Source organism: Podarcis raffonei, chromosome 3, assembly GCF_027172205.1.
Source record: "Podarcis raffonei isolate rPodRaf1 chromosome 3, rPodRaf1.pri, whole genome shotgun sequence".
Taxonomy (NCBI): domain Eukaryota; kingdom Metazoa; phylum Chordata; class Lepidosauria; order Squamata; family Lacertidae; genus Podarcis; species Podarcis raffonei.
This window is the reverse complement of record NC_070604.1, coordinates 96,874,844-96,901,311: the sequence shown is the minus strand read 5'-3', so window position 1 is coordinate 96,901,311 and position 26,468 is coordinate 96,874,844. Positions and strand designations below refer to the sequence as shown.

The window sequence follows — 26,468 nt, the reverse complement described above, 5'->3', positions numbered from 1 at the left end:
TCACTTCTGTGTCTGTATGAATAAAGCAAGTGAATTCACATGATAAGCATCTTCATAGAATCTCAAGATGTCTGTTTATTTCTAAATGAACAAGCCAATAAATATTTTTCTTTTATAAAAAATAAAAAATAAATAGAATAACATGGTTTATATTTTCTCTGATTCTTTACCACCTATGATAGTTACTACAGCTAAATGCTTACAATTTCGAAAATACCCACCTCAATGAAATGTTTAATATATGCAGTAGTCATCACTCAAGCACAGTGTTTCATTATGTTCACTGAGTATTTGCTTCAAAAAGGGTACAAGGTTAGGCCAGCAAATGTATTTATATTCTATGTGTACACAAAAATCAGCTAACATCTAATGTGGCTATTTTAATGCTAGAGGGATTGTACTACATTATTTCTTGGCATATCCAAAATATTCTCTCCAGCCAACTGGATTCTATCAGGAGGTTTTTTTGTGTAGAGAAAACAAAAATCAGGATTAGATAGTGCATCTGAGATATTAACTAGGTTGGCATACAGTTGCCAAATCCAGTAAATTGCCTGTAAATCTCATTGATTTCAGTTTAAGAATGAAATACTCTAGCTGAATGTTTCTAGAACTTTTAAGAGAAAACAAAAAGAATGTCCCTAAATTGTCAGAAATTGAGACCAGAGTAAAGTTTTATAGTATATTTGGGAAGTAGGGGAAAACCACAGGGAACTAAGTGTTACTCAGAATTGACCTTTTTGCAATTAATAGAGGTAGCCATGTTTATGAATTTTAGTGGGTCTACTCTGAATACCATTCATTTTTTTTCAGAGGGTTAAGCAGCTCAGGTGATTAAGCAGCTCAATCTTCCACCATTCCAGACTACTCTGTTAAAAAAAAAAAGAGGACACAATTATCCACAAAAAACAACTGAAATAAATTGGTAGTGTTCTAGAGAGTTCCAGTGCACTTCAACACTGCCTGTTCAGGAGAACTTCCTAGTTTCCATATGGAAGATGAACAGTTTACATTTTATTTCCCACATATACCCAAGAAATTCATATAATAGAAGGTAACTCTTCTAACATCCCTCCCCCCAGTTTGGAGACTTCCTAACTGAGGGCTATACCATCAAGGTCAAAAATGGGCCATAAATACGGTTTCCCGCTTATTCCACTGCCTGGCTGTATCAAACATGCCGTCAAACCTAAAATGAGATATCTTCTAAAACATCTGTCACAGGAAAACAAATAAATGATAGTCAGATGATGATGTGTGATTGGTTGACTCTGCATTACAGAGGGACTGCTAGTCTAAAGGTTTTTATTAAATATGAAAGCTTAAGATTTATGTTATAGGTGATAAGGCCAAGAATGCTATAAAAGTGAAAAAAATATGGCAACAGTATGCAGTACATCACTGGCAAGATAATTATTTATATAAAAAGTTGGCATTCTTAGACTTCCAATACATAGCGGATGAAATTCATATATTCAAAGGAGACATAATAATAACCTGTCGCCTGGTGGTGATGGATATGTTTTTAATCCAAATGGCCACAATCTTCAGTCTACCTGTCACAAAGGGACAGGAAAAATTGGAATTTTCCTTTCATAATTCTTAAAGTTGAAAGAGAAAAACCTAGAAGCATGATAAGTGGCTCATTCCAGTGGACAGATGGACAGGCAATACTATAAAATGAGCACTACAGGGCCACTGCTAATGCTGTTTTCCCTCGTTACACTCTCAAACCCTATGACAGGAATAGCATGCCTTGCAATGAGCATCCCTGTTTTGTTAAAACAAAATCCCCAAATAGACACTATTAAACAAAATGCATTTAAAGTATCTGAATACTGAAGTGAAAATCAGCCTACAGATATAAGCAAGGAATTACTTCAGGTATTACTAGGAATGTTTGCCTTTGATGGTCTCCTTTGAGGCTCCCATTTCTAACTTCTATGTTACCAGAATGGCCTGTAGTTACGTAGTTAATTTAAACAAATTCACTCAATCAGTCTGCACTAAAAATAAAATAAATGTATCATTCAAATCCAATGGGGGGGTAGGAGTAATTTCATACAGGCTCTTTCATCTGCTTTCCCTCCACTGAAGCTAAAGTTCACGCCACAGTTTCCTGGCTGCTTTGGGGTGATAAAGGCTTAATAAGTTGAGATACCTATGGCTCATTTGCCTGCACCTGCAGTCAGTGGCGTAGCGTGGGGGGTGCAGGGGGGGTCGGCCGCACCGGGTGCAACATCTGGGGGGGTGCTTGCACTCGCAGTGCTAAAATCAGTGCTAAAATCCACGGGTTAGGGGGCGCAAATTACTTGCCTTGCCCCGGGTGCTGACAACCCACGCTACGCCACTGCCTGCAGTTCTTTCACTCCTTCCTTTGCATGAGCTGCAGATAAACCAAGAAACCTCAAATTAACCAGTTTCCAATGTCACCTGAACCAGGAAACTATGGTTAGCAGCTTTGGAATAGGTTAGGATACAAAATCATGGTTTGATGTTTCCCCAGTTTAGCAAATATATGATCATCTGTAATGGGCTTATCATTTAAATGATTTTCTCTCTAAAATTCAGATTAACTTGGCAAGAATTGTGGGCAGACTCTTTAAGAAACAAAACATTCCGTTCTCCAATTTGTATTATTGCAATTTCATTATATGTTCAGCAAATTTACAGTAGCAACCCTGATGAATTAATCATTTCCAATATGTCGGATCATATAAATAAAATATCAGCTCATGTGGAAAAATCAGTTGATCTACCCTTTTTCCAGGAAACTTGCTTGAAACAGATAAAGTGATATTTTTCTGAAGAGTCACCATTGCATTCTTCACTACTCTTCTGAAGATGCCATTTTTCAAGCATTCCCAAAGCATGTGGAATACTTTAGTTACTGCACTGGCTGTATGTGTGTTTGGAAAAGTCCACTGGAGGATCATGCCTCATGGAGACCCTAACATCTCTACATGCTAATAGGAAATTCAAGTTTCAATTTCTTAATCTGAACTTTGTAGTTTTTAAAACCCAAATAAAGAGACTAATCATAAATAAAATTGTCATTGTTTATGGATATCTGTATTTTCTCAAGTTCCCAGGATTCACCTTGTAATAGCACATTTTAACTGGACTCAAATATGGATAACGTACATTTCCCTCATACAGCTCACTAATTTTTGAAAAGGGAATTAGGCAATTACAAAAAGTAAGAGACTGGCAGCGATAGAGATGCAATATGTAAAAGGAAAATGCAGGTCCTATGCAAGGCTTCCCAAACCAATTTTTAATATGACTCATTTGTCCTGCTGAAGCTCAGGACAAGTGTGTCATTTGAGGTAATACAATCATTGGGTCTCCCTTAAAAATTAACTTCCCCCATAGCCCACTCTCTCCACATGAATTTTCATTCAAAGATAGCTAACACTAAGCAGCAAATACAAGAACAGAAAGCCAAGTGGTATCTTTATTAAACCAACCTGTCCTTCCTTTCCCAGTTTTAGTTTATTTGCATATTGTGGTACCCAGGGTGGGGGCACCATAATATGCAACACAATATGTTGCTGGACTCCCATCAGGCAGCCAGCATGACTAATGGTCAGAGAGGATGGGAAGCTGTAGTTCAACAACTGTAGGACTTCAGGCTCCTTGTCTCTGTTTGTAGACACACATATAAATTAGTTTCTTGGTGAAATTTCCATATTCTTGAATTAACTGAAATCTGAGCTAGACTACTGCGCTTTAAAGAAACTCTATTGCAGAAAGCTTTCTTTCCAAAAGGAGTATTTGACAACAATAGATATAACTCACACATCTTAGGACATACTACACTATAGAAAGTCAACCGTAACAATCTTCTTACCAAAATATGTTGAGGCATCTGCCAAATTGAAATCCAGATCAGACATCTGGACAGCTTTCTTTACTTATCCTCCTTTCTCCCTCCAAATACTAACAAATTGGGGTGGGTGGGGAAAACGCTTGCCATTTGTAACCTGCTGTGGAATGGAGATAATGGAGCACTCAGCATAATGTTATTAAGTAGTGACATGGATGCTATTTACCCATATAATTAATAAATAATGCCATAAATAGCCACATTAATGTGATCAGACATCAAAATTAAAAGCTAGCTTTTAATACAAGTCCAACTGGCTGCATTAGCTTATAAATTGTTTCTAGATGGAAGCCTGAGTAAAAACGTCATTCACAGTTCTAGCATACACGCAGCTGGTAATAATCTTATTGGTTAGAATGCGTAGAATGAACAGTGATTAATTTCTGAGGGAAAAATTACAATCCTGTTTCGGAAGGCCCTTATACTATAATTCCTGCTTAGTTCACAACTTTTTCACAATAAGTATGCTTGAGTGAATTGGCTTGATTTCATCCTACTTGCTTCTTCCATCCACATCCCTGACATCTGGACACTTAGAAGCTTGGGTTTGTAAGTTCATTGGGGCAGGGACCTTTCTTAAAATTCTTGTGCTATAAAGCACCTGGTGCACTAATGGTGCTGGACAAATCATGCAAGCTGGGAATAAGGGATAATTTTGGCATACACATGGAGGGTACTTGAAACTGCCTGTACATGACTGCTCCTCTACACAGCAAGCCTTTGTGTGCGCACTGGCACAGCATGAAGATTGGCCCCACCACATGGTTTGTCTCCATGCCACCTAAAGCGGCTTCCAGAAATGTCTGGCAGTGACATGAAAGCAAACTATACAGTGGGGACAAACATGAATGGTGACTGAGCTAGCTCATAGAAAACACCTCCCTGAGCTGAACTGCTATCATATGGAAACAGTATCAAATAGTCTCTGTGAGGCAGTTATATAGTGAGAATTAGTTAAATATAATTTATTTCAAAAGAGCTTGCTTCCTGTTAAGTGTCTTGCAGTCTCAGAACCTCTGTTGCAGAATGCCTAAGACAGCATTGTTAAACTGATTTACATTTTTGGCCCCTTCATTTGAAATGCATTTAACTTCTAAACTTCAGACGCCTTTGGGATGAAGCAAGGGTTTGCCCTACCATGTCAAGCACAGCTCTGCACCACATACTGAATCTGAAAGGTACTGCTAGGCAGCTCTACAGTGACACCAATGCCAATCCCTGGTGATGACACTCAGGACACAGGTGTCCTCCTAATTGTTAGCACATAGGATCCACATAACTGAGCCTTAAGAAGCTCAAAATAATTGTATAGAATAGTAAAAGCCTCAAAATTTAACAAATTGCTAAAAGGCTTTAAAGGTAAAGGGACCCCTGACCGTTAGGTCCAGTCATGGCTGACTCTGGGGTTGCAGCGCTCATCTTGCTTTATTGGCCGAGGGAACCAGCGTACAGCTTCCGGGTCATGTGGCCAGCATGACTAAGCCGCTTCTGGCGAATCAGAGCAGCGCACGGAAACACCGTTTACCTTTCCGCCGGAGCGGTACCTATTTATCTACTTGCACTTTGATGTGCTTTCGAACTGCTAGGTGGGCAGGAGCAGGGACCGAGCAATGGGAGCTCACCCCGTCACTGTACATCAATTCAGTGCAGTGTAGGGAAAAAAACACATGTGGCTTTTGTGATATAAACCCAATGGCAGGTATTCACATGTTTTACTGATAAAACTGGTTTAAAAGGTTCCCAGCACAGAATGTAAACAATATAGAATCTTAATTTGGAATAATGCAAGTGGATTATTGGTTTGTTCTACATGCCAATAGAATGGTCTAGTACCATAAATATTCTACGGCAAGTATATGATGCCGTCCTAACAGTGGTTATTGGTTTTTAAAAGACATTAAAATAGTTTTGCATGAGAATTGAATTTAATAGGTTAGACAGGGACTAACCTTAAAGAATCCAATCCACTCAAATCCCCTTGAAGGCTGCAGCCGAATTTCATGCAAATATTAGAGAAGCAGCTAGGCACCTCAGATAGCAAGATGCTGAGTTCCTTTCTTTCCTAGATCTAAAACTAGGCAAAACAATGATACCTACCGCTAGACCTTTTTAAAGATACATCTTATGAAAGTTCTGATTTCAGGCTAAAAGTAAAATAAAATTAGACTAGGGTGGAGACTGCTGAGGAATTGAAAATACTTCCCTCTCACAGAAATTTGACACCTAGGCTCTCTTCATTTTCTGTGTCTTAAAAATTGCATTACGTAAAATCAAAGTTTGTATGTATTAAAAAATTGAAGAGTTGTGTTTTTAAAAGCATTCCAGATAAAACTAACATGCCAAATATACACAATTGATATTTATAAGGGGTGTTTTTAAGGGGGGGGCAAAAAGCATTTGTAATAAAGGTGACCTTAAGTCATCCAAGATTTCTTTCTGAATTCTAAAAGCAGACAAAAATATATTGACTTTACCTATTTTGCTAAATAGTGTGCTTCACTTTTCCCTTGTCTGCGTAGTCTCTATTACATATATGTACATACATCCAAACCATATCCAGATGTAAGGTATGTTTTACCATTAAAAATCAATTTTGTACCTGGATTTATTTATTTTAATGTAAAGCACTTGTAAATCTATTAATAGAAAATTGTCTAAAAATGGAAAGGGCAGAAATAAAACATTTTAAACTACCATGGACAAGCAGTAAAAATATACTCCTTTCCAAATGAATGTTACAATATATGTAGTCATGGTTGTCTGAAAACAGCACATGTTGTATAAAGCTCCCAAGACGTTCTAGCACTTATAAACTCTTGGTTAACAAAGGGCACCAAAAGCTCTTAAAAAGGGAAATATTTTATTTCTGCTAAATTAATGCTTCTAAGCATTAGATTTCATCAGCTCCACTTAGGCTAAAAGTCCCAAAAGGTTCTCCTCCCGAAAACAGGCTATATTTTATGGGCAAACCAGGCTATCTAAATCTAGATAAAACTCATTGGCTTTGTAATCATCTATACATCTAAATCTATATGCAAATCAAATGCTCTCATGCATTAACGCATTCCAAAGCACCCAGGAGTGAGAGTGGCTCACTGCCTCTCCTAAGCCATCCATAGCCCTCAACTCCCCACCTTCTATTTCCCTTTCTTTATTTACACTAGAGGTACCTAAATAATTCACACTGCCTCCTTTTCAGGCTGAACATTCTTCTGTTGAAGCTTGCAATGAGCAATTGCAGGAACCAGATGGACACATGAATGCAGCAGGTGGGACAGATGGCAGACCGCCCTGTCTGACGCTGGCTGCCTCGGCTTGCACTGCTTTTTCCTTCCAGGTACATTATCATCAGTGTAGCAGAAAGTGCTATGCAAGAAAGGGGGAAGGGGAGGAGGAAGAGAATCTATGTACAAAACTATGGGAATGAGTTAAATAAATAGCCAGCTGCTCACTTGCATTTTCTAACCAAATGCAGTTTCTTTAAAAAATAATCATCATCATCATGGGATGTATCGATCTTCTCAAAGAAGCCCTCGTCCACCCTATTTTTATTTTTATACTGGCACATGGCTTAGAAACAGGTGTGATATAGGAGGTGATAAATAAGCCATTCCTAGAGCACGAATGCCTGTTGTCTTTGTCCACCTTGCCAACAAAGGTCCGTATAGTTAAAGCGATGGTTTTCCCAGTAGTGATATATGGAAGTGAGAGCTGGACCATCAAGAAGGCTGATCGCCGAAGAATTGATGCTTTTGAATTATGGTGCTGGAGGAGACTCTTGAGAGTCCCATGGACTGCAAGAAGATCAAACACATCCATTCTTAAGGAAATCAGCCCTGAGTGCTCCCTGGAAGGACAGATCGTGAAGCTGAGGCTCCAATACTTTGGCCACCTCATGAGAAGAGAAGACTCCCTGGAAAAGACCCTGACGTTGGGAAAGACTGAGGGCACAAGGAGAAGGGGACGACAGAGGACGAGATGGTTGGACAGTGCTCTCGAAGCTACAAACATGAGTCTGACCAAACTGCGGGAGACAGTGGAAGACAGGAGTGCCTGATCCATGGGGTCACGAAGAGTTGGACACGACTAAACAACAACAACAGAGCACGAATATTTACTGAAATATATGATGCACAAACAAAGCTGCTACCTACTGTGGTTTCCAACTCCATTTTACCATTCGCAAACCATTATGCATTTGGTGATGTCAACAGATTTCTTAAAGAACTGTTCTGAGTTTCTGCCTGAAGCCATATTACTTGTTCCATGCAGCCCCTAAATCCCCACTAAGGACAAGGACAGTTTTAGGTGTACTGAATTTAGCCTAACTTCCAGCTTCGAGATACATACTATGGAAATCTTATTACAGTACAAATTTGGAGTCTTAAAATTACTGGAACCAATGGATACAGCAATACAGTACATACAAAGTATTTTCTTCATATAATGGGAAATGAACAATACGGGCATGTTTTTGTGCACAGGTGACAGAAAATTCAAACTAATTTTCTATTTGTTTTCCTTCTACTTTTCCTTCTTGCACATTCCTACACTTCAATGGTACAATCTATTTGTCCAGTCCCCAGGAGTTTATACACTTTCTGTCCTCTGAAGTGCACCATTCTTACATCAATGCAGACAGTAGTTACCTTGTGTCATTAACAACACTTTCTGTATAGCAGGTTTTTAAAGTTTGGTCACTATCCCGTAATTATGATACAGTAACTTATCTCATAGGGACGCAGGTGGCGCCGTGGGTTAAACCACAGAGCCTAGGACTTGCTGATCAGAAGGTCGGCGGTTCGAATCTCCGTGACGGGGTGAGCTCCCGTTTCTCAGTCCCTGCTCCTGCCAACCTAGCAGTTCGAAAGCATGTCAAAGTGCAAGTAAATAGGGAAGGTAAACGGTGTTTCCATGCGCTGCTCTGGTTCACCAGAAGCGGCTTAGTCATGCTGGCCACAAGACCCGGAAGCTGTACACCGGCTCCCTCGGCCAATAAAGCAAGATGAGCGCCGCAACCCCAGAGTCGGTCACGACTGGACCTAATGGTCAGGGGTCCCTTTACCCTTTACCTTTATCTCATGCTCTAAGCTCACTAAATAAATACTAATTCTAGTTGGTCAGAACAGCAGAATAAGTGTTTGCTATAATTTGTAAGAAACATTGCAAGGTTGTGCAACTTACAGATTTAAAGAACCATTTTGGATTGCATAAAACAGGAATTTGACAGGGTTTGTCTATATTAATAATTATCTAAATTGATAATGATCTAAATTGACAACAGCACTTGGAGAAAATGCGTACTCAAATGTTTTGCAAAAAAGGAGGAGAAAGCTGTGAGGATGGGAAGAGAAGGAAAAATCCCTGAAATCCTATTTAACACTCTTGATATATTTCTGACCTGGCACACAGAAAGTTCTATTTAAGATCTCGCGAGACAGTCTGCTCTCCTAGGATTTCCAGACCGATTTTGAGGCCAAAGAGGTTAAGCAGTTTGGATAAGCTTCAGATAAGCATGCAAACTTTTATACCCTTAGGAGCACTGGTCAAGGCCCTCAACCTTTAAGGCCCTGTTCACTTTTAATGCCAAGGCAGAAAAAGAAAGAAAGAGTTCAAGAATGATTTCATCAGCTTTAGCCAGTGATGATATCAGGTACCAATTACCTTTAAAACAAAATATAGGACAATAAATTCTTTATTTCGTTAACCCAAGTTACCAATGCAGTATGCAGACTTTCAAGCTACACACAACTCTTCCTAAAATAAGCTGTTCAGCATGCACATTTGTATGTGCCCGCACATACACTTTTAGAGAATTGATATGGGGTCAATTTCTGTCAACAATTTTCTCCAATCCCAATATGGTAATATAGGATATTTTACAAGCTATGTGATTATACTTGTTGCCCTGAGCTACTTCAGAAGGAAGGGCAGGATGTAAAAAAATAGTAACACAAATATATATTAGGGCATATCTACTCGTGATAGCAGGAGATCCTATGGTTAGAAAACCCGAATAGCAGTCATGGTGGTTGATATTCAGACTAAGTACCTGGGAATCAGAAGGGTGTGCATAAACCCATGTCATAGTCTCCAAGGGGGTACCTCGGTTTACGAACTTAATCCATTCCAGAAGTCCGTTCTTAAACCAAAACCGTTCTTAAACCAAGGCGCACTTTGCCTTATGAGGCCTCCTGCCGCAGTGCCCTTCCACCATTTGGATTCCGTTCTTAGACCAAGGTAAAGTTCTCAAACCAATACACTATTTCCAGTTTTGCAGAGTTTGTAAACCAAATCGTCCTTAAACCATACTGTTCTTAAACCGAGGTATGTCGCTCAGGCGAGAAAACTTACAGATACTATTTATATACTGTATCCAAATAAGTTCCAAGTTGCTTGCATATATACAGTACTCACTGGGATGTTTTAGGCTGTCTTTCCATATGGTAACTTCTTTCCCATGCTCCCCACCAAAGGGATATTAATGAAAGCAAATGAACTTTTCATTACAACATCCAATATTCAGTGCAAAGGACTGTGGCTACAAACAAAATATATACTCTATTTATTATCATCTAAGTCGTACTATTACCTAGCCACATTACAGCTTAATAATCAAATAAAACCTATGCAAACATCATGTATTTTATTTGGTGGGGAGGGGGGATATCTTTTAAAGTAAGTGGGTCTTGGTTCCATATTTTAACCCCAGTCCAGAAATGCAGATGTGCTCATGGCACCCAAAATGGAGGAGTAAGTCAATTTATGTGTGCTATCACCTCCTTCCTCCAATTTGAATAGAGAAACAATTTGAGGCATGGGAAGACTTTCAATGCATTAACCAGTAAAGAGCACTGGTTTAGGTGAGGCAATGTGATTAAAAGCAACCATTTTTAGCAAAATGCTTTAGTTTACAGAAAATATTATTGCTATTACAATTTCACAAGCATTTAAGATATGTGTTTGTATAAAATACCTTCTGAATAATTTCAAGCCTTCATGGGGCTCGAAATATAAGAATAAACTTCAAGTTGTCCTCTTCTCCCAAATTCTAGTTATTTAAGGGATTTATACCATGCCCTTCAATAACATTCCCAGTGGGGCTTTCAAAATTTCAGTTGTGCCTGTGTGGTGCTCACTTTTTGAAGGGAACAGGGACACAATCATGCACACATTTATACAGGTCACTATGCTTCTGAGCATCACTTTGTGACAGAAGAACAGTATCAGTGAACCTTTGGTTTAAGTGTTCTATGAAATGTATGTTTTTTCTCCAAAATCATAAATACACTTCAGAAATGTGACTACTTTAACATAGTGCATGCTCTTATAAATTGTACTTGATTTTTAATATAATTCTGCCACATGTGTACTGCGCAATCCTATACATGCTTACTCAAAAGTATAAATCCACTGAATTCAATGTGATTTACTGGCAAGTGGATTTAGGATTGAAGACTTAACAGCACCTTTATATCAGAAATTGTTATCGCTTCAAATAAATCTGTTTAACCATAATTATGTTCAGAAGCATGCACATTCATGTTTGTGCATGCATGCACACAGGGGGAAACAGGACAACGTAATATCTGAAAAATAATCATTATGCCCCAATGCCGGTTTCAAAAAGGCAGCAGAAAATGTTTCTGCTTGGTGGGAAAAGAGCTGTACTTTTAAATTAGCTATATTGAATCTAGATACCATAATTCACCAAAGTGCACAGCTGCTACAATTGGGGTCAGAATTTCAAAGACGCTGAAACGCAGCATCCCCTACTTTTCTCAATGGGAGCTGCAGGGTGCACAGCAATTTTGAAAACCTAGCTGCTTTGTTACCAGGCACCTACACAAGATAGCTGGGCACTTTCCAAAATGTCTCAATATATTCAGGTGCTCAAATGAATACTGTGCCGTGTGTGTGTGTGTGGTTTCTCTGAGGTTGTCAAGAAAAGTGAGCCAGCTTAGACATTCATGTGCTGAGAGGAAATTACATAGACTATTTATTAATACTCTCTCACCTTAAATACACATTTTACTAAGAGACTAAATTGCTCAGGTCGGATAAAATACCAATTTATTACTGGGGAGCAATGAAGCCAGCTCAGAAATCGTCACATTGATATTCTAGATAACAACAAGGGCAAAAATGTAGACCCTCTTATTCATCTGCAATGCAACCGAGGGTAAGGGAAGAGTGGAAGCTGGTAACCCTTAGCACAACTATACGTCTACTAAGATCCACTTTTATTCAATTCCCATACCAAGTCCTGTCTTTTTGTTTAAGATAATACTTCTAAAGCTGTGTACTGATGCATAAAATATAGACACTAAAATAACTAAAAAAATCAGCACCACAGATTTCTTTTTCAAAGCCTATTTATAACATTAGGATATTAAAACTATCAAAGTCATACATAAGAGACTGCATTCCTATCTGTCTCCATTTCCTACGTTACGTGTCCAGTCTGAAGGCTGTAGTTTTGCTACTTTTAAGTTTTCGTTTTAGTTTATACTGGTGCTGGAAATAAAGAATGTAGCTTCTATACCCTTCACATTCCATTTCAGGTCCCTGGTTCTTTTGAGTCCCATGGCTCAAGCTGTCTTGCCCCTAAAAATGCCATTTCTGCTCTCCCACCCTACCCTCAAACTTCGGCAAGATGGGAGTGACACCAGAGTTCCTTTGAACGCAAGAACATACAGTGGTACTTCGGGTTACATACGCTTCAGGTTACATACGCTTCAGGTTACAGACTCCGCTAACCCAGAAATAGTGCTTCAGGTTAAGAACTTTGCTTCAGGATGAGAACAGAAATTGTGCGCCGGCGGCGTGGCAGCAGCAAGAGACCCCATTAGCTAAAGTGGTGCTTCAGGTTAAGAACAGTTTCAGGTTAAGTACGAACCTCCGGAACGAATTAAATACTTAACCTGAGGTACCACTGTACTTTTAAATTCATGAACTTTCTTCCAGACAAGAAAGAAAGAAATTTTATTATTTTTGAAAATAATAGAGGAATAACAAAAATGCGTCATTACTTATTTTTGAAGTGCTGAAAGAATATCCTTGGGTGCACATAAAACAAAATGCCAAATAAATCTAGACTATTCAAGGGAAAACATACATAAAGGTAGAGGAGCAGAATATGAGAAGCAGCTGAACAGGACCATTGACATCGCCCACTGGACAGTGTTTAGTAAATAGAGTGTGCATGGTGACCGTGTGTTTCTATTTGACTGTCCTTGTAAAAGCAAGGCAGGGCTTTCTGTTTTTAGTGCACACTTTGGTTCAGTGTTAATCCTGTTTTATGTTGTTCACACCTGCTACCGACTAGTAGCCTGCCACAAGTTTATGGCTTGTGCTGCTTTAAGTGAATCTCGGCTAACCCCACCTAGACCATCAACAAAAGTTGCCCTACTGAACCCAAAACAAAAGCTGATCTGAGTTTTAAAAGCTTTCTAAAATCACCATGATTCACATTCAGGTACTTTTCCTATAGTGTGTAGGGACTTGCACAATTTTTTCAGCAAAATGAAATACCTTTTAAAACTTTTTTTTAAAAAAAATATTTGCTACTATTATATACTATTATACATTTGGCATACATTCCATTCTGCCTAAGGAAAAATACGTATCTACTCCCATGTTGTAAAGGCCACATACATACTGACCTGCGACAAGAGGAACATTACTACCAGATGTAAACTTAGTAAATTTTGTAAGGACATTTGCATACAACTCAACCGGATGAGTTCTGATTTTGCTTGCGGTGGTTTGAATAAAGAATGAAGAATGGCACTGAAAGTGCAAACCCCATATAAATATGCAGTGTTATAAATATGCAAACCCCACATAAAAATTGGAATCGTTTTCAGTGCCAATTAGAACACTGACATTTAAAGTGTAAGAAGGAGAGAGTGTGATATGTGTGCCCACACGCACGATCAAGAGACCATTCTTCTCAGCTAGCCCTATAAGTTTCTGGAACATGCAAACACAGACACACAGAGAACTAAAAGTATTCTTACCTCCCATCTTCAGCATGATCCGTTGAAAACAGATCTAAAGGCCAAAATTTTATATAGCTTTATAAGCTTAAACCCTTAATAGTGCAGGCCCATGGAAGTCTTATTTTTTTCAGCTGGTCCTCCCTAGTAAATGTGCCTAAGGTTGCAACCTAAATCAATACCACAGGAAAACATAATTTCCCTGTCAAGCATCAGCCCCTTCCACTAAAAAGTGTAACATTACATGTCTTTCCCCCTGCTTTATAATAGCATTACATCTCTAAACAGTATATTTTATATACTGGGTAGATACCAACTTTAGCATACCAGTTTGTTTTTCAGCGCTCTCTCGCTTTTTCTCGTGACAGCCTTTATGCTCATTATTTGTGCTCACTACAATGCAACACCTTGGTAGCTACTATAGATGTTCCACCTTGCCCATTTACGCTCTGCTAATGAGGCCCGGTCAAATTATCTGACCCTAATATCTGCCTAGCACATGTTAAGAGCACTATCCTGAGACTGGAGAATAAGTGCATAGGAAGAGCCTATTGATCCCTGCATCTATGCTTTGCCACAAAACATAGGAAGTTACAAAAGTCGCTTTTACTTGGTAATCTCCAGGGTTTCAGACTAGGATATTGCCAGTTCTATGCAAAACCTGGGAATTTCTGCATGCCCTACCACTAAGCTACAACCCTTTCCTCAAACTAGGTCCTTTACACACAAATAATGTCCTTTACCGTTGAGCTACATCCCTTCTCCAAGTTGTAGGACCACTGTCGCAGGAAAGTGAGACAAGCATCTAATTTTAGACCTTCGCTTTTGAGGACTGTTGCCTATATAGCCTGTTTCTGCAGCCATGGGGCTGCTTTCATCTCACTTACTTCCACATGGTCCTCTTTTCCTGAGGTAGATGAGCACTGACTTCACAGCAGTCGCGCTCTCCATGGCACTGCAGAGTGAAGCTAGCCTACAACTGGAGACCAGATGACTCTATGTCATCATCCCTGATGTAATGTCTCTACTGTAGTCTGCACAGGGGGCAGAACAGTGTCTGCGCAGCCTCTTTCCAAGTCACACTGCAGCAACAGCAACAGAGAAGCCATAAGACAGCTCCTAGCCTTTCATCCCATGGTCTAATCTGGAGCCAACTGAATTCAGCCAGCCTTTTAAAGTGAAATCAGTGGACTTTCCATCAGCTCATACACAGCTGAGGGCGGGGGGGGGGGGTGTCAAATAAAAGGTTTCTAGAAGACACACTTGGATGTATCACACACCCAAAAATCTCTGCTGCTGTGATTGCTGCTTAAACTCTACAATTACAAAATTTACAATCTTTTGCAACTTTTTAAAAAAATCACAGAGATTTGAAAAGAATAAGGCATTCTGAAAGCCCAAAAGTTACCATTACGGAACAGTTTAATCATACTTCAATGACATGGGCAAGGCTGTACAGCTACACGTTTATCCACGTCATTGGCAATAGTAACTTACCGATAATTTGGTATTTGTGGTTTGGAGTAATATTGTTGATTTCCAGGCAATGTTATTAGTGGCTGAAAGAAAACAGTGGTGTGCCCTGCTGCCTTCCAGCACTGCTTCCAAATATGCCTGCTTCAGGAGGAGATAAGACTACTTTATTTTGATTGCAGTGTTTTCCCCAGGCAGACAATTTTATTTCAGTTTGAATCTTTAAACCATTACATTTTCAGTGATGCATTTTTATATTTACAGTTGACATCTTCGCAGAAGAATGAAACCTCTGAGCAACAACTCTTAAAGCATGAAGTTTGCCTCAAGTAAGTACTTAAATTATTTTACACACAAATGGAGCCAGTTGTCTTTAGCTAAAATTTGATAAACCTTAAACTGAAGACCTTTCCTCTAAATGAAGGTCTCAAATTGTGAAAATAAACTTGCCAATGAAATATATATTTGCCCATACAAAAAGCCTATTGAAACCAGAACGGTTGGGACCATTTATCAGCTTGTCAACATTTTGCTCTTAAAAGTCCCACTCTCAGTTAAAGGTACAGAACAAGGGTGTCTCGATTAATTGAATGCTATTGACACAAATGGGCGACAGTGATCTCAATGAGGATAATGAATAAAAATCCCAAATCAATCAACTGTGGTTTATAGTACCATTTATCAACCTGAGTGCATCAAAGTTATCTGCACGCAGGAAGAGAAGCATAATAATGTTATAGTATGATATTAGAACAGCCTCAAAATAACATACTTCCCTAAGGATCAACTAAAAGGATCAACTAAAGCAGCGGCTTGTAATGCTAAATATTATATATATTTTAATTAATTGTATATAAAATTAGTCAAACCTCAAACAATGTCTTACCAAGTATGTGTTGTTTTTGTCCACTTAAGTGACGGTGTTAGTATATATATTGACTATACGTATATTGAGACTTTAAGGTTACAGTTCTACACGCACTAATCTGGGAATAAGGCCCATTAAACTCAATAGGATTTACCGGTACATCAGACCTGACATGCACAGGATCACACTATGGTACAAAATTAATTTTTTTAGAAAGCTGCCTATATACTTCTCTTTGTTTCATGTCATTTCATTTTTTTATAAAATAAAAAAGAGTAGACTTTTGTTTTACTTTAAAAACCGCCACAAAATAAATATACTGGGAAATATCACAATATTATATGACTTTTAGCTTTACATTATAGCGATGATTAATTTTCTAGTCTCACATTATTGAAAACAATGATGGCTATGTCAGAATATAAAGTATGTGCTCCCTGGTAAGATTAGGACACACATTTAATAGAATGGATAAAGATGCTGAAATTTTCTGAAGAACGCTTGAAACAGATGTAGTCCACTTATCAAAAGAGCTGTTGTTGTTGCCAAGGGCTTCTTTCTCAATATATTCACCTGCACTTTAGTCAAGGTATTAAGTCCTCCCCTTCATTACTGCATACTCACAAGCACCCTACTATTCAATTTAAATGGAAAAAAGGCATGACATGTCTAAAACATTTACTTTTGCTAATGTAAAAGTGTTGGCATTTTGCTCCATTCCTGATAAGCTGGTGCCAGTGGAAGTGATTATTCTTTTCTTATTCAAAGCATATCAGCAGCCGAAAGCACTCTCAATCTTATCAGGTGTATGAACAGCGCAGTTACTGAAAACAGTTTGTCCTGCTTCTCTCTCTTTCTGCCAGGCTATCAGATAAACCCAACTAACTAACTGTATTTACACACAATCAAACATAAGCTGTATCTTCGAAGAACTGTTGACTGATTTCAACATGCCACAGGTTTGCTGCTTGACACTGGTGACACAAAAATGCCAGCAGTGTGTATCCTCAAACTGCAATCATGAAAAAGGTCCCTCTATAAAAACATGCCAGAAACATACCAGACAAAAAGTGGGTGGCAGCAAGGCAACAAGAGGCCTTAGGAATTATCACCCTTGGTCTACTTCCCTCATTATAATGGCATCCCAGTATACTGGTATGATTTCATGGTGCGTGAGTCTTCTTTGACATTGAACACACATTTTCTCTATAGGCGTTGCTTTTCATCATGCTCTTGGCTTGCTAATTCCCTTTAATTCATTTTTAATGTTTATTAGTAAACACAGAAAGCAACCACTCAAACTATGAAGATAGCATATGCAATAGAAATGCTTAAAATAAATATTAAATTTGATTACAAAGTGCATAATCCTTGCTCCACAGAAGGCAAAAGCTGTGGAGTGTGATTGCCCCCCATCCCATGCATCCCAGCTTCTTTTGCTGAATACCCTGGCAGAACAGAAAAACACAGGCACATACTACACCTGAGCCCATCTTGTGCTTCTACCTCAACTCCAGAAGCAGAATGAGCATCCTTTAGATTTGTAGGAAAACAATGAGATGAATTAAACCAAGTGTGCTGTGCTGTGTAATTCAGCCGATTGTTGCTTCTCCATCTGTGAAGCCATGGTCCCCTTGATTGATGGGACAGGTGTCACTCATACTAATGTAAACTGGTGGCAGTGGATGCTCAGCTCTTGCTAATATGACCCTAGTACTCCTGTAGAAAACCATTTTCTAATACAGTGATGATACTGTGCCTAGTTGTCTTCCTTCAGATACTAGAAGTCCCATCTTCCACCTCTACTATTTCTGGGAAAATATAACGTAAAAGAAACAGACTTTCATGCTGTTTCAGAACATATGATCATCCCCTCTAGGCAGATGACTGCTGTCAGAATAAGCCACTTATGGAACAATTATTCGTTATTGGAATATTTAAACTGCTAACCTGGAAAATATATTTTTGCTGTGTAAATACTGTATAGTGTTCGTAATCAGTCAATACATTTATTTGCATGTTGATATTTGCCACCTTTCCAAATCTACCATTATATATTTCCCAATTTTGGACGCTCCACCTCCTTATTATGTTCCCCCCCTCCCTATCTTAACTTTAAACAAACAAAGCAAATTATTTATTTGTTGGTTCACTAACCTACATGGACCAGGCTTGCCAAAATGAATTCCTCTGGTGTATATTTCAGCCATAATACCCTTTTCATCTGACATCACCTGGGAATATTTAAGGAAAAAAGAAGAGCCTTTAACTTAAGAATCAAACTAAAACCTGCAGTAAACCCCAAGTAATTACAATATGTAAAAAAAAATTGTCTTGCAAACAAATAAAAAAGGCAACTGCACATCCATATATAAAGGTCAGCCCTTGCTTTCTAACAACTTAAGACATAAATTGAATGTTATTTCAAACAGCAGTCTGAATGCAATGAACAACTATGTTCCATCGCGTACGATATTAATATTTTATTCGCTATTGTTGGTAGGATATAGAAATGCAAAGAAAAACAAAACATTGCAGAAAATAGTGGACGTTTTCTCCAATACTATTGTTGTTGACAAACTATAAGGAAAGAGAGAAACAGAAACCCAGGGTGTAAGAGCAGATAGCGTTGAAAAAGCCACCTCGTTCTCCCCCCGCTACACATTATGTTCTTTTCTACTTGCATCTTTATAAGGGAAGGAATTTAACTATTGCTCTTGGGCAAGCCCACTTCACTTTATGTGTCTTTTATCCATTATATTTGTTACTGACTGTACATCTGTATGCTTTTAAGGAGATAAAAGTTTGAACTGAGGTCGTCTTGTTTCTGGCTGGCGCTCCACACATTTTTTTGCTATGTGGGTTTGAAAACAAGCATCCACAGATTGGCAACATGTTCTCATTCTAACTAGCCACAGCCATCAACGTCTGATCACACCTATTAAAATCGCTTTGTAGCCCATGCAACATCTTGCGACAGCTTGACCAGTTGTTTAAGGAAAGGGTGTGTGATGGAGCAAAGCTAAATCGACACATCTGTGATACTTCGGATGCCCCTCAGCATGGCTAATATTAATTTGTTTTCTTTGGCTAGGTAAGTGCTGCCAAAACACATTACATATGGTATGTAGTTCCAATCAAAATGATGAAAAGGAGATGTGCACTTTTGTCTCACTCAAAACATGAAAAGACACAGAGGAATAAGTGAGACAGCAGCGTGCAAACTAATAAGGCTGAGGAAAAGGTCTATGTGGATTTTTGTCTTACCATTGTTTTCTATCAGAATTCACAAGGCTAGTTGCGCTTGTTTTAATGGAGGGTACCCAAAGATTCCACTGCTCGAGTGGAAAACACCTTCCCTCATTGGGCTGGGGAGGGTGCTTATCTCTCCCCGCCCCTTGCACCCCCCTGCCCTGCAAAAACTGGTTCCAGAGGGAACTCTCCTAAGTAGATTTTGGGAAGAAAGGAGGCCTGTAGGTGATGGGAGCAAATCAGCAGCCTCCCAAAACATGAGCACAGCTAGATTGTTTGATCTAAACTTACAAATTTGACTTCTAGGAATTGATACTTTAAAAATACTTAAGTTGTATTTTAAGCTTTAGTTTCAGTACTATATGAATTCTATTATTTAGATGATTAACAAATTTCAGATTTACAGTTACTGAAGAAAATACCTTTTTCCAGTTATAAAGGAGAAAAAAATAAGACTGTCGGCTTTTGTACATTGCTACTGTATTTTAAAATATGTGTAAAATATACACAGTTCTTTAAAACAATAATACATGCATTAGTTTTTTTGTGGGAAGGTGGGAGAGAAAGAAAACTTTTAAAAAAGCAACACCTGCTTTCATTAAATACTGTCATAACAGATGTACATTTTAGCATGACAGCTATCTGCTCCCCCTTTAGAGGCATAATTTTTAATACAGCCTTTAGAGTAAAAAAGGAAAATTCAACTCAACATTATGAGCAACAAGAACTTATGACCCAGATATGCAAAAAAGGAGAAAATTCTTTTTTTAAAAAGCACCTTTTATGAAGCAATAATTGGTGATGGGATAAAGCAAGTGTTTTGAAAGGGGGGGGGGAATTCTAGGCAAAAGTTTTCTTTCATAAAATTTAAAAAGCATTTTATTTAAATAGAGGAGCCTGTTTTAACTACTAACTTGCTCTGACTGGAGAGAATAAATGTTTCACAATTGGAAAGGAAGGAATACAGCACAATTGCATTGAGTTCTATTTACTACATGATCAAATAAGGCTATGTTGCCATCTTAAGTCTTATTATTCACCAGTATGTCCCGCTGAAATAAATGGAGCTTAATAATATGCATATTTTTAAAGGATTGCAGCTTATTAGGAGGATTTAGTCTTCAGGCATGTATCATTATGCAAGAATGACACAAGTTACTTTGGAGAGCAAAACAATTACATTTTTAGAATCCGTTGTATCTGATTATTATAAAATTTGGAGCAATTAGAGCAAACTCCTATAAAGGATTTTTAAAAAATGTTCTAAGAGCATCTGAACTCAGCAGAAAACATTTAGAATGCATGCCTAAATAAAATTAAAAGGTGTATAGAAGTTTACATTAAAATAGTTTAATTTTCTATTTTAATATTTCTATTAAAAGTAATACTTTTAATATAAAACTGACCATATGTCAGAAGAGTTATGCATTCAGTTCTGCCTTGGGAATGCAAACATAAAAATCCTATCTGTTACAACTGATGAACGCAGAAGTTCAGAGAACTGTATTATGGTATCTTCTGTTGCACAGAAATATGAAGGAGAAAATAACAGCAGCTGACTGTATATCCAAAGGAACGCATCAGCCAACAAAAAGTCTAGACAATCTAATATCTACATTGTTATTTAGTGAGTTTCTTTCTTCAAGATAACAAATTTCAAAAGCTGTTTGCTTATGTATACTGTATACAACATGCAAATATAATTACAATGTACATACTCTAAGATGTAGACACATAAAGCTGGCGCCTATGTGCCTATTCAGCCATTATCAGCTGTGATAAAAACATGAATTTTTTTTATATCAGTGTAAATAAACTCTGATATGCCTTAGCAAGTGTAACTGGATATGGAAAGGAAGGAAGGAAGGAAGGAAGGAAGGAAGGAAGGAAGGAAGGAAGGAAGGAAGGAAGGAAATGAGAGAGTGAATCCTCCCCCAAAATGTGGAGAATATGTAAAATGCGGATCTCAGACTGCAGGAGACTGCTGGTTGTCATTCCAGCACTATCAAACATATACACATGAGTATGATTGGAGACAGAGAAGCTAAATATTTCACTGTCAGAGCATGTCAAGAAGTGCAATTCATTTCTCTCTCATGTGCTTTAGGACAATGACAATTTAATACAAGGCCACTGGATGTAAAAGAGATAAAAACCAAACCAGCCCAGCATAATCACAGATTTCCTCCTGAGAGTTTGCTAGGGCTAGAGAGGCACTAGGTAGATATCAACGTTTATTGTTTCTATCCCCAATGAATGTGTTATGAAGCAGAGACCAAGGCATACGTAATATAAAGAGTTGCTTTAAACTTCTAGAGAGATGCTCTCCCATATTTCTTATTTACCCCATATTTATCCCATATTTCTTACATTCAGCATTTTTACTGACTGATAATAGGATAACAAGAATATTCATAAAGGGCCATTGCTTTGAAGAGTGTCAATAAATATTGGTGTTCATTTCTATACGCTTTTGCAGCGATACTAAAGCCAAAGGTCACTGTGCATCAGAAATGTTCAATACCAGGAAGTTTGCCAGACTATTTAACCACACTGCTAATAAAAAAAGAAAGAAAATAGAATATAGCATTATGTTATTAACCTAAGACTGCATAAAATACTAGCCTCTGCCTTAAAATGGGAAGGGGTTTCAGGAATTGTCTAAAAACAATCACATACAAGTTACCTTCTGTGTTTGATGTATAGTGCCATGCATTCTGAAATTAATTGCAAAAGTAGGGCTTGGCTAATGAGGCGGTCCTTATCTTTCCTCAGCAGTCCAAGCGGAAGTATTCCCCCCCCCCGCAGGCTTAATATGTTTTTCCTTTCTTTAAATTCCCAAAGTGATACCCAAGGTAACTTCAAATCAGATAAAACCCACAGAAGTCATCTCCTGAACCATCATGCTTCGCCAAAAAACAACAACATAGGTTTGCTTCTGTTGTTATCAGGAGAAGAAAAGAATAATGTGATGAGATCCATCCATCTTCACACTTCTTAAGTGTATTTAAAACAACTAATCAAGAGTATTAGTTATGCCCCGTAATATAAATTATTTCCAAAGTATATCTACAAAAAAAGTCTTAAGGTAAGAATTGCTTTAAAATGGGACAGCAAACCTTTGGGGAGAAAGTGAGGGGGGAAATAACAGTGGGGGGGAATCATCATCCATTCACGAGAATTAATGGATATTCACAAGGGCTTTGCTAATAACACAGGTTAATTACTGCTGCAACACACCAGGCTCAGTAAATAAAAGAGTAGAACCATAAACACATTAAAAGGAGCAACCACTACTAAAAAAAAGGGGGGGGGAGGTCAGGCCCAGCAAATAAAAAGCTGTCAGACAGCCATTTCAGCACCAGCTCTTTTCACTCTATGACAGCTGTAAAAACTTGCAGAAAAGGCATATGAACAACAGAAATCCAAACTTGGAAAATATAGTAAGGGAGTGTATGATAAGGCCCATTTGGGTAGACGTGTAAGAACTGAATAGGAAAAGCCATACACTCATTCTCATTTAATCAGTAGGCATGCTTACACCTTGTTGTATTTGAATTTAGGGGACAGTGTTCTTTAGGTTTCTTCCCCATACATACCGCCCTATTATATTAATACGCATACACATATAGTGTTCTTACCCACAGATGATGTGTTCTTATTTATATAGGAGATTTATCACATCCATGATATAGGCAGCCCTCACCTCAAGAAGTCTACCTTTGCAGTCATAATAAGGAGCATTAACTTTCTTCTTATTAATTATCAGCTACCCCTCCCCCACAGCAAATATTGCATAGATTTTCCAGATCAAATTTTACTGGAAATAAGAGCTATGCAATAAAAGGAGGGAGGAACTAACACACATTTAAATAAGTGATATTGACAAAGAAGAAAATGAAGACTCCAGCAAAGTAGCTCTCAAATTTATGCTGTTTTTGACAGTGAAATCTGTAAACAATCTTTCAAAGCACTCAAGTATCTTTGGTCTCCCAATTCTGACATCAGTGTTCACTATTCAAATTTTAGCCATCCACCCTAAGTTTCAGTTCTTGGCATATCACATTTACTACAAAACAAGTTGCTTTCTAAAATAATGTACACTGTGACATTCACTTTAGCTGTGCCTCATTTCAGTACTGTTGTATTTTAATGGAGGAAGCGTGGAAGAGGTCGAGGGTTCAAATTCATGAAACGGACAGAGCTACAGAGGTAAACGTACACAGCTCAGAGAAGACATCTGAAGTCACAAATCTATTTGCCTCTCTATGCCTGGCATTCAGAGATCATGTTTAAATTTACTAAGCTAGTTCCTCCCCCTCCCCTTTTTTGGAGTGTTTCAATTGCCTTTCCTTCTTCCAACAGCTGTGACAACTGTTAAAACAGTCAGTAAAATTAAGTCCGCTCTTTAATCCTTTAGTCAATGTTACATTTTAATCAGAGGTTTGAGATTTTGCATTATGAGCACACCGTTTCATTTAGAACAATTAAAGTGACAAACACATGCGTAAATCGGCAACTATGTTTGTTGCATCTGTTCCATTATTAACTGCTATTTGAAATTATTAGTATTACTGGTTTTGCTGAAAAGGCAAAAGCAAGGTTTGCAGCTGGCTTTAAGTTTTTTGCATTCTTTAACATGCACTAGCCAGATATCAAAGCATACCTAATGTCAGTGAGGCAGATGTCTATGTGCTCCCCAAATGTTCTGTCAGTTTTTAGCCTGGCTTCCCTCCCCACCACCACAATACACACTCAATAAAGTGCAAGCTCTAGAAGTAGTCCACTACTTTTATTTAATCTCTGAGCTGCCTTTGTAGTTTGGTGTGCATTATATGCCACAAAACAAAAATACAATTACTGGCAATATTAATAGCAAGTAAGGCGGTGTGGTTTATTAATTGAGACATAGAGACAGATGTGTTGCAGTGCATTAGAGTTCTGCCTGCCCACGAAACCACAGATCCACCTAGCCTTGCATCTGGAAGACTTTTAACAGAAGTGGGGGGGGGGAGGAGAGAAGAGTGCTAATTGTGGTGGGGAGAGAGAATAGTTTGAATCTTCCACCAGAGCCAAAAAGACACGTGCCCCGATTTCATTTAAATGCATCTACTTTAAGCGGCTTATCAAAACTAATCATTCAAATTAGCTCTAAGAAGGTAAATTCAAGAAAGCTCCTTAAAAAAAGAACATCGTCCTAACTTTAGAATCTCTCCTCCTCCTACTTCCCCCACCAAAGAAAACCACCCATCTCAACTTGGAACAGTGACAACTGCACTTATGCACAGATTAAGACATTTTAGACCACACTGTACATCAACTTACTGAGTACTGATCTATAAACCGTATCTCAGTGAGCATGCTACTACTGTTTATTTACCTTCTTCTGCAGGTGAATGAGGAATCCTGCCTCTTACCACCCGCACGTACACCATGCCAGCTTCCAATTGGCAAGCTCTTTTATTGTCTATATTATTTCTGAACGTCCAAAGCACTTTAAGAAACCCACACAACTCTGACTTAATTGCAACTCACCAAAATAATATGCAGACACTATGGACAGCTAGTGGGCATGTACCCACAACACACTGTCACTTCCTAGTACTGCCACACTATGCATTCTGTCCAGGGCTGAGTCAACTGACAGCTTCCACAGTGCGTAGTTATTTAGCCCGGAATTAAGTTTACAAGCTCTCCAAGTTCTAGGCTGTCAAATTTGCATTTGGAATCTTCCCCACTCTTTGCTCTGCTCTCCGATAAGAGCTGAGAAAACATGCATTAAACTATGTGCCTTCAAGAGGCATGTTAAATGTACTGAATACACAAAGCATCTACAGTACTTTATTGTGTGTGATAAATAAATTAATAGTACCAATTGCGGAAATGATTATTTAAAAAAACAAACATAAAAACCCTATATTCCAACTGAAACAAAATACTGGCTCAGGAAGTGCCACATGCACACACCCTTCCCTCGCTCTCTAATAGACCGATTTGTCACTAAATGACTGGAACGGTACGTTCTACTTAATTACAGAGCACTATCCTTAAAGTGGGATTAAACAGTTGGGCTGGTTCCCCCTCCTAACTATGCCTAGCTATAAACACCAGAAAGATCAAAATATCTAACTGAAAAGGTCCTAAATATTTAAATCCTGTTCTCAGAATACCTCCTTCTTAAACTCTGTTGGGGAGGGGGAAAGTGGGGGGGGGGATAAATGTGTATTTCTGAAATGTCTATTTACACAATTCACTCTGCATTTGTGCCAAGTGCCTATTCTTAGTACCTGAATAAGAAGTGACTGTCACTCACACAGCTGTTTTGGGAGGGGGGAGTGCTTGCCTCATCCCCCCCCCTTCTGTGACAGTCGCACCGCTTGCGTTGCGACTCAAAAGGTAACATTGGAGCGAGAGAGAAAGAAAGAACAATTCTCCCACTTACTGAATTAGCAGATAAAGCCGGGCACAAAAGACGCAAGACACAAGCAGCCCCAATCATGCACACAGAACCCGGAAAGCATTACCTGAAACAACGCTAGCATTCAGCGCTCTAATACTATTGCTATTATTATTCTCTCCCCACGCCCCGGTTCTGGGGGGGGAATAAAAGTGGGAAGAGGGTTATTATTATTATTTTTTAATAATAACATAAAAAAGAGGAAAGGAAGGGGGAAATAAGAAGAAAGGTACCTACTCTTCTTCGTAGTGCAAGGAAAAAGATTCAGGAAGGCAAAGTTCTACCGAATCCATGTGCGCTCGGCAACCATTATTTGTGCACCCCAGCTATAAATCAAAGTTTCCTTGACACAGCACAGTGCAATTAACACAAATGTTCTCCTGGTGACAAGCCTATAGGCACAGCCAGTTGGGACCAAAAGCTCTCGCACTCTCCTAATCAAGGACTTAAAGCCCCGATTGGAGCTTATAAATATGAAGTAGGGCTTTACATATGCAGTCCCACTGGCCCAGACAGAGGCCGGATTGG

General features: G+C 38.6%; 1 protein-coding gene across 13 annotated transcripts in view; it reads right to left on the bottom strand.

The window, feature by feature from the left end:
- Positions 1–26,468, bottom strand: part of ESRRG (estrogen related receptor gamma) — a 484,515-nt gene that overhangs the window by 171,681 nt on the left and 286,366 nt on the right. For 7 of the 13 annotated variants that reach the window (XM_053383169.1, XM_053383167.1, XM_053383168.1 and 4 more), the window contains one exon: positions 18,389–18,465. The exons of 3 other annotated variants lie outside the window; for them this stretch is intronic. In XM_053383169.1, the coding sequence (XP_053239144.1) occupies positions 18,389–18,462 (74 nt within the window). In that variant the 5' untranslated portion in view covers positions 18,463–18,465. Of the gene's footprint in view, positions 1–18,388; positions 18,466–26,177; positions 26,391–26,468 lie in introns of those variants that run through there. 3 more of the 13 variants (XM_053383170.1, XM_053383173.1, XM_053383176.1) reach the window with 3 other exon arrangements.